The sequence below is a fragment of the Oncorhynchus gorbuscha genome, linkage group LG12, assembly GCF_021184085.1.
Source record: "Oncorhynchus gorbuscha isolate QuinsamMale2020 ecotype Even-year linkage group LG12, OgorEven_v1.0, whole genome shotgun sequence".
Classification (NCBI taxonomy): domain Eukaryota; kingdom Metazoa; phylum Chordata; class Actinopteri; order Salmoniformes; family Salmonidae; genus Oncorhynchus; species Oncorhynchus gorbuscha.
In genome coordinates this window covers 33087151-33098335 of record NC_060184.1, presented here as the reverse complement: position 1 = coordinate 33098335, position 11185 = coordinate 33087151, and the positions used below count along the sequence as shown (strand labels likewise).

At 43.3% G+C, this 11185-nt stretch overlaps 1 protein-coding gene across 1 annotated transcript; it reads right to left on the bottom strand.

Moving 5' to 3' along the window:
- Positions 1–629: 629 nt before the first annotated feature.
- Positions 630–8920, bottom strand: LOC123990893 (potassium channel subfamily K member 13-like). Its single transcript, XM_046291884.1, has 4 exons — positions 8000–8920; positions 5608–6155; positions 5045–5272; positions 630–4717 (listed from the first exon to the last, which is right to left on the bottom strand). The coding sequence occupies exons 1-4, from the start codon at positions 8334–8336 to the stop codon at positions 4562–4564; spliced, it is 1269 nt and encodes a 422-aa protein (XP_046147840.1). The 5' UTR covers positions 8337–8920; the 3' UTR covers positions 630–4561.
- Positions 8921–11185: the final 2265 nt, after the last annotated feature.

The window sequence follows — 11185 nt, the reverse complement described above, 5'->3', positions numbered from 1 at the left end:
TCTCTCTCTCTCTGTCTATAAATTGATTGGTAGGCTACACTATATTTAGAAACCTTTGCTATTTGTCTCCGTACTCATTAAATGGTGAAACACTATTTGTGACGGTGTTCTTTGTTGGAATGTATATGCATGAGACGTACAATATGGAAAACATGTCTCACACTCAGTCACAGTCAGTAGAATAATGAATGGATGGGCCAGAATTTGGGGACATCAACTTTTTGTAAAGTTAGTTAGGCTAGTAATGTAAACCACCTATATCTATTCTCATTCTGAACATTTAGTATTTGAAACATAAACATTCATTTCCCAACTGATGTTTCTATAATCCTGCAGGCTCTTCATCATTCTCCATACCTTATATTCCAATGGATCCAACATTATTCATGCCCACCATGGTATTGGGCAGCTGCTGATATTTGAGAACTCATCTGGTTTAGAAATCAAACTGTGGTCATCTTGCACATAGTATACAGTGCATTGTGCCTAGCTGTTTTTAAGAGAAGATTGTATTGCAAGCTATACTATATGTGTAGGATATGCTGTGTTGGCTAATATTCATGTGCGGCTGTCATTTTTAAACCTCCATTCTAGCATACAATGACACACACATCTATCTACGTACATGCTTTTATTTGGGTTTGCAAGGTATATGATTTAATGTTTCTTCAAGCCTGCAGATAGTTACTTGAAATGAGACAAATAATAATGACAAAACATGGTTCGAAAAATGTCATTCACTGACAGAGACAGCTAATGAAACACTAGCCTCCTGAGCAGGCACATTGACGGTTACAGTAGCTGGCTAGGCTAGTCAAACTAACATTGGCTAACTTTCAATAAATTGGTAAAATGGTCAACGGAGTTGCGTCTTCGTACGATCAAGACAATTCATATCGCATGCTGCATATTTCAAGTGCACTCGAAAACATATGTATCTTATTTCAGTCTTTGGGAGCTCATCACACACAGACAGACAGCAGCTTGAGTTTTCACCAGGCTCTGTTTACATCTTAGGAGCAGGCCATTGGCTGCATTGATCACAAGGGGTATGTACAGGAGTTCTGATTGATTCCAAGTTTAGCAGTTCGGTGTTGAAACATACATTTTTATGATAAAATGTGCAAGAATTGAAGGCGCTAACAAATGTTATAGCCATAAGAATGTTTTACTGTCATAAACAAAACAAAAATCAGCTCCTCTATCGATTGGGATTGATCAACTTCATGTTCTTTGGCTTTGACGCCCCAATCTATTACACCGATTTATGACTTCCTCTTGGCACCTACTGTAACAAAAAAAGTGGATTAAATGTTTAGAAGCTGAATATCTGATTATTCTTTTGCTTCTTTGCCAGGCCTTGATTTGGAGTGAAAGCCAGATGTGACTTTATTTACTCGACTAGGCCTATGCATTGAATTGAGATGATGACTCACAGATACCGTATGTTAATCATGCTGTATCCCAATTCACTTCTACCCAATAGCCGCATGGGAGCTCTCATAAGCCATTGAGATAATGCACAACTCCCACCATTTCTCTCAGCTCTCTGCGCTCACCCTCATTCGCACATGCTTCATAATGGGATTGTGATTGATAGACTTATTGTTGCAGCAATTTACTCCTATTCACATAATGACTGGGGTTTTACTAATCGAATGAAGAAGCCAGTCTTTCTACGCCAGTCATCACCTCATGTGCATCTGTCTGGTCTAATTCAAGAGCCTTTGTAAGACTGTTTACCCCGGACAAGCATTAACCACACCAGACTCAAAATAGCCTATCTAGCTCTAGTATGTCAGCACCTTTTAACATTCTTGATGTTACACGTGCAGGGACATTAGTTTCACAACCCCATGGCCCCAATAGGAAGAACATCTCCAGTCTCTAGCTTTTCAACACCTCATCTCTATTTCGTCATATCTCAAGTCTTCTGTATTTATGTTAGCTATATGTGTTTATCCTGTGTGGCGGCAGTGTTCTTGGGAATGGGCATAAAGGGAATAGTGAGTGGGCAGCCACTTAACACTCAACTCCAGCTAGGAACTCCACAAAGAGCTATTGTGACTACATGTGATTTGACAGGAGCTTTGAATAACGCACCTTCTCTTCTCACACCTCCTGTTTGCTAGGCAGCGGTGAAGAGGCTCACTCACCCTCTCTCTGCCTCCCTCCTGAGGGACAATAGCCAACTACTAGCCTCAGCTCCCAGGTCTCGCTCATGTTGGTGAAAGCCTGGTAGAGGCTAGCCAACTACTGTTCTCTTTGTCATAAAGTTAGTCCCAACGGGACAACATACAAACAAGACCACCAGACAAGATAATTTCAGGCGTATCCATATTTTTTCTGTCACATTCTTGTCAGTACTCTACAGTTAATTGTAATTTCTTTGTCAACAGTATAGTCACCCAATGATACATTGGTTGTTTCAAAATGGATGAAATTACAAAGTAGCAAAAACAAATCTGCTAGTGACAATAAGTAGCAGAGTTGTGTCATTTTCTCAATAATATACTGTACCACCGTTTCAAATCGTGACATGAAATTAGATCTCCATTTGGTACAAAAATATCAGGTCACATTAATTTGCTGACTCATACTGTGGGCTATGCTGTATTCAGACCGCCACACCTGTTATACTGCTTCTCCACTGTAGTGCGTTATTAGAGGTAACAGGGAAGACATGATAAATGGGCTTTTTCTTATCTCTGCGGCTTTTCGGAATAACTAGCTGGGTATTGAGACATTCAGCACGAAAGCTCGCTGTGACGTAAATCTGTAGGAGTCTGTCTCACTAGCACCATGTATAATTTGAGCATCTTGTTCGGTGCGTTCAACAAGGCGTGTGAAGAGGCGTATGTCGCCCCTGCTCCAACCCAATCCATAATGTAGACTGTGATCTGAACAGTTCTGCTCTTCTCTCTCTCTCTCTCTCTCTCTCTCTCTCTCTCTCTCTCTCTCTCTCTCTCTCTCTCTCTCTCTCTCTCTCTCTCTCTCTCTCTCTCTCTCTCTCTCTCTCTCTCTCTCTTTCTGCTCATTACTGCTTTCTTTCCCCAAAACTGGCTCTCCTTTTCAAAGATCTGTCCATTTCTACTTCTCCGTTTTGTCTTTCACCCAACCGTCCATTTTTTTTTCTCACAGATCCCTTTCTCACTTGTCTCTCTCTTTCTCTCGTTCCAGTTTCAGAATAGAATGAGAACATAACACCCCTGTCATGGAAAGAATGAGAAAAAGGCCCTGAAATAACCTTCGAGAGAGACTTGTTTTTCATAGCATTAATATGAGCATGCTGGCCAGGTCCAGATAGATATGGACAAAAGAGTGATACTTCATTGTTAGAGTCCGTATGCTGCTGCCTTATGGTGCTTCCACATAGTGTGATGAAACAGCAAGATAACAGCCCTCTGATAATACACTCTAAATTGAAATCTCTAAAGAATAGAATTCTGTTTTTCATTTTGGATAGAATAAATAGATATCCATTAGTTTGTAATGGTGCAGTGCTGTGCTGGGTGTTATTGTCCATTGCACTATGTCTCAAACATAACAGATAACAAGTTAGAGGTGGCAGTGCAATAGAAAACCCATTACAGCTGATGAACATAACAAGTCTGTAGCCATAACCACTCAGACAGAAGCATGATATTTAGACAGTGTTTCTGTTTGCCACATTCTGCTGTCTCTAAAAGTCTTGCCTGCCTTTTCATAAGGCTGTCTCCCCTTATAGATTGGTTGCGGTTTCTTACACACAGTGGAAATTCAGTATTTTTCTCAGAAGGCTACTTCCCCTCCAGGTGTTTTCTCTGAAAAGCAGGCGAGTGGTGGGTCTTCTTAATCAAGATGACAGTATAGGGTGTTTGTAGTCGTGGTGATGAGCAGTCTGTTGGCTAGCTGTTATTCGCTAGTGATATGAAGAATATGATAGGGTAGTTTGAAACCACTCAGCTACAATGTCTTTGGGTAGCTTTCTGTATTCTGTGGTGTCTCCATGGAAACTGCCTCAGTAACTAACCACCAGATTCCAGCAGTAGCTACAGTTGGTTGTGATCCAGTTGTGGGTGAAGGAGACGCGCGCACACCAACACACTCATGCACGCACGCACATAGACACTGCCTGATGAACCAGCATGCATCAGAGAAGAATGGGTGGCGGCAGGCAGAGTTCTCTTACAGTGGAACCTCGTTGCGGTATAGGTTGGTACTTCAGGTCAATTATTCTCCTGCGATGGACAGCTTGATTAAGTAGGGCAGACGTATTGTATTACATTGTCCCTACAGTTATGAAACAGCAAACTTCCTGCACACTGAATGCCACTGCACTTCCTTTCCCTTCGCAGCTTGATTGGATGTGCGGGGTGTACGTGACATATTCTGAACTGATGTGGCCTGGCCAGGCTTTAGTCCATGGGGTCAATTATTCTCCTGGAATTGATTTGGGTATTGTACATTTCTCTATTTGTTCAATTAAAACCAATGAATTTTTAGAGGAAGTCCTGATTTCTTGTGACTGTCTCTCTGGCCAGTCAATCAGTCTGACTTATGTGTATACGTAGGTGTAGGCCTATCTGTCCACGCTGGTCTCTGCCAGGCGGTTGTTCATGATGCCCAGGGCGCCCACCCCTCCGGAGAAGCCATTGTGGCGGGAGCTGGAGCTTGACTGGCGAGGGTGACCGTTAGCCATCTCTGACAGCTGCTTCTGCATGATGGCCAGGTTCACCTGATGAATGGAGAGAAACTCATTCATGACCAGATAAATGTAGAACAAGCGCAGGGTACAGCAATATAGCAGTAAAAATACATCTAATGATACAGCATCAACGTTTCCTGGAACGACCACACGGGCAGGAACCACGATTCGTTTGCACTTCACTTATGCAATTAAATGGCCGGATATAGAGGATCAGGGTACCAAACACTGCAGGATCTGGATCCGATAGGTATATGTGAACACGCCTCAAGTATTTCACATCTGCACAAAGTCTGATCTGGGAACAGCCGTAAACTGTAAGTAGTGGATGCATACATGTTCATGTCTTCTCCTCACCTTATTGGCAGCCAAGAAGTCTTTCATGGAGATCATCTCTCCAGACATCCTCCGTCCGTCCGCCTCGCTGTCGTTCACCGCGTCCGTCTCGATGGACAGGTCCCGCCTGGCCCTCAGGTGTCCGGGCACTACCACGTTCCTGCGGGGGTGTCTGGGGTGCGGTTGGTGGTGCCCCCTCCCTGGGCAGCGACATGGCACCTCCAGCCTCCTCAGCAGCCAGTTCAGCACCTCAAAGTCCCAACATAAATGATCAAAGGCGATGCTATAAAAGTCTTAGAGACTAAGCTTACATGACATTTTTCTGAATACAATTTTTTTTTACGATTCCAAAATGAATGGCTACAATAATAACTTTTATTCACAAGTGCTTTTCAAAACACCCAAAGTCACTACTTTACTTAATAAAATGAGCAAGATGAATACAGTAACAATAACAACAATCCCACCGGGTTGATGATGATGCAGGCCATTATCAGGTCATTATTGTCAAAGAGTTTTTTTCCCTCAATGACTTACCTGGTTAAACCAAAGGCAATAAGAGCTGAAGTATTATGAGCATATACCTGTTTGATGACGATGGAGATGACGTTGAACAGGGAGTAGATACAGCAAACTCCTGTCAGAATAAACAGGAAGTTACCCACCCGGTACGCCGTCTGGCTCTCATTCCCCTCGTCGTACGCAAACATCTGGCTGCTCACCATGTCCCCAAACCCAATGGTGCTGAACGCTACGAAGCAGTAGTACAGAGAATCCAGGTAGCCCCAGCCTTCTACAGCAGAGTACATGGCCGAGGCACAGCAGGATACCAAGATGGCGGCGGCGCCCAGGATCAACATCACACAGTACACCGAGGGCTTCCACCCAGCCAGCCCCTCTCCCCTGCCGCCTCTTCCGCTGCCCTCGGAGAGGCGTCGGCGGCCATTTTGCGGAAGCACGGCCTTGCGAAGGTGGCGACGCTCGTGGCAGGACTTGAGGACGAAGGCGATGACGGTGATGACGCGCTCTAGGAAGAGGTTGAAGAACAAGATGGTCGAGGCACAGCCGATCAGGCCGTAGAAGATGAGGAAGATCTTACCACTGATGGTCGCTGGCGTCGTCATTCCAAACCCTGGAAAACATGAAGATGGAGGGATATGTTATTATAAAGAAAATAGTACAGGTCAAAACTAGTAATTATGTTTTTGCTTGAATTTATTACAAATTACACCATGATTGGACAGATAGTAGAATCGTTACCATTAGAAAACAACAGTGTGACAATACAATACTGAATCACACTGAACAATGCAGTATGATTTTTTGTTTTATTTCAAATCCTGTTTATTCACAATCCTAAATCAGTCAGCCTGAGCATAATGTACACTGTCAGCTTTCACAGACAGGTGGAAAAGCACATAAGTTGAAGCAACGCTCACACAAGACAGGCCCCAAATAGAAGTGTCAAGCACGCACACAAACACACAAACACGACAGCCTTCCTCTGGCTTTAGGATTGTGTGCGCGCTTTAGCATCTGTACAGTAAGTAAGCTCAGAGTTTGTTCAATGTTGACGGTTAATTGGTTGTTAACAAGCACACTCTCCCTCCCTCTGCCCTGAGTGGAGTGAAGCACCATTCAGTCACATGCACAATGCCTCCTTAGCCACTCACTCATTCGCCTACAGGGTTGCTAATGGTGACAAGAATAATATTATTCTTGATTCTTCGCCTTCTCTCTTTCTAGACATCCCCTCATCGCTCTCTCTTCATAATTCTCTTTAATTGACTTCTCTCTAACACACTTAACCCTCCCTTTTTACTCATCTTCCTCTATACCTTTCTTAATTCCCTCTCTCCTCCTCCCTCTTTACCATCCTTTATCACGTCTTCTCTCATTCTCGCCCCACCCTTTTATACTACACTAGGAATACCTACTTTCAGACCAATGGAGGACCCACAGAATCACACACACACACACACACACACACACACACACACACACACACACACACACACACACACACACACACACACACACACACACACACACACACACACACACACACACACACACACACACACACACACACACACACACACACACACACACAGCTCTTATCTGATGGACAGTGTGAGCCCAGCTGTGATGAATCTCATGATGAGTCCATCCATTCCGGCCCTTGACTACATGCTCCCTCTGTTCCATGATGACCATGTTCCATTTCACACTGCATTTAACAATGAGCAGTCAGAGGTGAAAAGGGATCTCTCCATTTACTTCCATTCACTGGCTGCCCCCCCCAAAAAGAAAAAAAGTAGGGCTTCCTTTTGTCCCCTTATCTAAGTACAATAAGTATGTATTTAGCACATCTGTACTGAATACAAATGCATTAGCTAAGTTCCTCCAAATCCATTTATTTTCTTTCTTGTCATGTAATAAAGCAATCTAGAGGCATTAAGGCTTTTAGCTGTGTGGCTTAGCTACAAAAGATCAGAGATAAGATTGGCTTGTGAGCCATAAACATCCCCTCTTCACCAGGCTTTTGTTTGCCAACACAGTCTCATATCATTCAGACAGAGAGGGAGAGACAGAGAGTTGCTGGAGTTTCCTAGTAATTGGCACTCCAGGCGGCACTAATTTAACAGGGCTTCATATTGAAACCAATTACATGACACACAATAAGACTAATTAAAACTTGATAGGCATGCATATTGAAACATCATTTAGTTGGCTGCGATGGTTGTAGTTGTGGAATTATTGAAAATGATTCATAAGAGCAGAGCCTCATTTCCCTTTACATTTACTCCTAAAAACTACACGTTTTGGAGTGCCAAAAATATGAACAGCAATTTTGTCCCAAGTAAGTTAAATATAAAATGGATTATCTCCTGCTTTCAGCTTTGATTCATGGTGTTAGGATATGATGTGTCATATGTGATAATGAGAGAATCTATAAACTACATAAAATATCACCTATGGTCGAGACCACAGTCCCCACGAAGTAGAACGCGCCGGTAAAATCCCACCGAGGTCTGATAGTGTCCACGCGAATCCCGGCCAAGTTCGCCTCCTCGTAGTTCCTCAAGAAGTTGTCCAGCTCCTTCTTGCTCAGGTTATTCTTTTGGCTAAACTGTTCAAAACGCTGCGCCCAGCGGTCCTTCGCCTCTGCTTCCATCGGCTGTTCCAGTGCTGAAAAGACAGCGGCACCGCAGAGGAGGTAGAGGATTATAAACACCGCTAACATTAGGAACCTGGCGTTATCCTCGTTGAAGGGACCGAAGCCACAACAGCAGCCGCTCCGGTAGGCCATAATGTAGGCTTGTCACTGTTCAACAGGTGCTGGGAACTCGCCGCATCGTTTTATTATGTAACAAATGACACATTCCTCATTATCCATCGTAATGTTTATCGTGTAAAATAACAAACAGGTTCAGGATAGAAACTCTGGTGAAATAGAGTCGGAGGCTGCGGGGATAGAGAGCAGAGATAGCCAGAGAGAAAATGAGGAGAGTTTTCCTCGGAGATTCAACAGCTGGTCACCTGTCATTGTGAAAATTCATCGAAGAACAAACACAACAGTAACCGCCAACAGTTGTCAAGGCTCTTTGGCCATCAAGTCCAAATGTCCGTTATTATTATCCGTTACAATAAACATATGGCGTTATCCTTCACCTTTCCGCGCTTGTCCAAAATAAATAAACCCATGTTCACCTCTCTGTTAGAGTTCAAATTGTGTTAACCAAAAAGGCGCACAGTTGAAAAGTGAATTTGAACGGGTGTGCAAACGAACAAATAAAATCCACAAGCCTTTGGCTGGGGCTGGATAGCAAAATAGTTTACGACGCTGCGTTCAATGCGCAACCTCCCTTCGTCTCAAAATACGCCCCTCACAGAGCGCGTTAAGAAGAAGGTGCTTTCGAATAAGCTCACATTGAATAGAATTGGTCTTCAAACGGTGTACTCTGTATAAGGCTGTTATAGTCAACTGCAATATGTTTTGTCTGTCTGCAACAGTGCGCGTCTAACTGACCTCCACATCAAGGGACGCCGAGGGCATCGACTGGGCTACACACTCTGAACACGCCTCAGTCACAAACTCACCCCCACACACAACTACTCCTCTGTTCTGGTCGAGACCAAGTGGAACAGGATCGAAGCAGGGGAAATATTACCAGTTATATCCTTTAGGCCTATGCATGAAAGCAAAATGTAATCAACATCAAGCTATAAACTTCAGCTTGAACTTCAACTAAACAAACATGGGCAACTGTGAATTTACAAAGTGATAAAGTGAAGAAAGATTACATATGTATTACAAATACATGCCTGAGTAATTACTTTAGAAACAACAACCAAATGGAAACATTCTTAGACTATCAAGTGAATCAAGATACTGTATGGTCACCATGTGACTTGATCAGCCTGCATCAATGCTAAGCATGATTCCAACATTTGGGCAGTCTCCTGCTGTGCTGCCCATTAAATAATGGGCTGATGTCTTCTGCCATGAATCAATATGATGTGACCTTTCAGATCCAGGTCTGAACATTCATGTCTTTGCCCTGGGACATCAAGGGACAAGCTTAGCAAATGTCACTACCACGGAACAAGCTGTAAAAAATCAATATGCACATCAGATGGAGATGGACAACAAAAGGCTATTTTTAAAATCTCTGTCAAAATAAATCCTGTTTTGAATGTTTGGTGAAGTTAATCCTGACATTGCAGGTGTATCTGTTGTAGCTATGGCTCACAATTTGAGGGGCAGAGAATTTCAGCACATTGGACAGTTAATAGTTATGGACAGCGGGGCCACTGACCTCAGACTGTGTTTCAGTCCTGGAGGTAAAATTGACTGGCAGATTTGCAGCATTCTCATCATGTTAAGATAATACTCAGATGGGCGCTTACATTTGTCCTATTTCACACATGTACAAGTGCATTAGAAATGAGTTATTTGGATATCCCAATCCACCTGAGACAGCCTCGGAGAGTGGGGTGACAGCCAGGGATCGGCCATTATTGACAGCGACCCTGGAGCGATTAGGGTTAAGTACCTCGCTCAAGGGCACATCAACAGATTTTTCGCCTAGTCGGCTCTGGGATTTTAACCAGCAAACGTTCGGTTACTGGCATCCTAACCGCTAGGCTACCTGCCACCTCTGTTGTGCAGTTACAGAAGAAAAGCTTATTTTGTTGTTTAGTTAACCCTAACATTTCTACAATAATTGGAACAGTGCATTTCAGCTCATACTTTTGGTCAGTACCCCAACATTACTGGTGTAACTTTGGTAAACAATTTGAGGGTAGAACATTTCCGCACCACGGACAGCTTAATAGATAGACACTACTTGTGGCCAGACCTAACCTAACGTAGCAAGCGTTCCACCCAAGATGGCGTAGCAGTGCAGACGTGGTTTGTCGTTCTCCCCTGTACATTTTCTATTTTTTGTATTTTTTTGTATATATTTCAATTTATCTTCAATCTCTTTTCCATTTTAAAATTAATGGAATGTCCATTCCCAGCTACAACATTTTCCGTCAAGACAGAACTGCCAAAGGGGGAGGACTTTCAATCTACTGCAGAGATAGCCTGCAATGTTCTGTCATACTTTCCAGGTCTATGCCCAAAGAGTTTGAGCTTCTAATTTTCAAAATTAATCTCTCCAGAAACAAGTCTCTAACTGTTGCCATCTATTATAGACCCCCCTCCGCTCCCAGCTGTGCCCTGGACACCATATGTGAATTGATTGCCCCTCAACTATCTTCAGAGTTCGTTCTGTTAGGTGACCTAAACTGGGTTATGCTTATCACCCCGGGATGTCCTACAATCTAAGATATTTTCCCTCAATCTCACACAAATTATCAAGGAACCCATCAGGTACAACCCTAAATCCATAAACATAGATATTATCCTGACCAACTTGCCCTCCAAATACACCTCTGCTGTTTTCACTCTTGCTGCGGGTGATTCCCTAATCCACCTCTATGCAGACGACATAATTCTGTAGGCATCTGGCCATTCTTTGGACACTGTGTAAGCAAACCTCAAAACAATCTTCAATGCAATACAACACTCCTTCCGTGGCCTCCAACTGCTCTTAAACACTAGTAAAACTAAATGCATGCTTTTCAACCGTTCGCTGCCCGCACTCGCCC

Coding starts and splice junctions, on each gene's coding strand:
- LOC123990893 (XM_046291884.1), bottom strand. CDS start 8,336: ATGGCCTACCGGAGCGGCTGCTGTTGTGGCTTCGGTCCCTTCAACGAG. Junction 5,273..5,607: donor TCTCCATCGTCATCAAACAG/GTATATGCTCAT, acceptor TGGGACTTTGAG/GTGCTGAACTGGCTGCTGAG. Junction 4,718..5,044: donor ACTTCTTGGCTGCCAATAAG/GTGAGGAGAAGA, acceptor TCCATTCATCAG/GTGAACCTGGCCATCATGCA.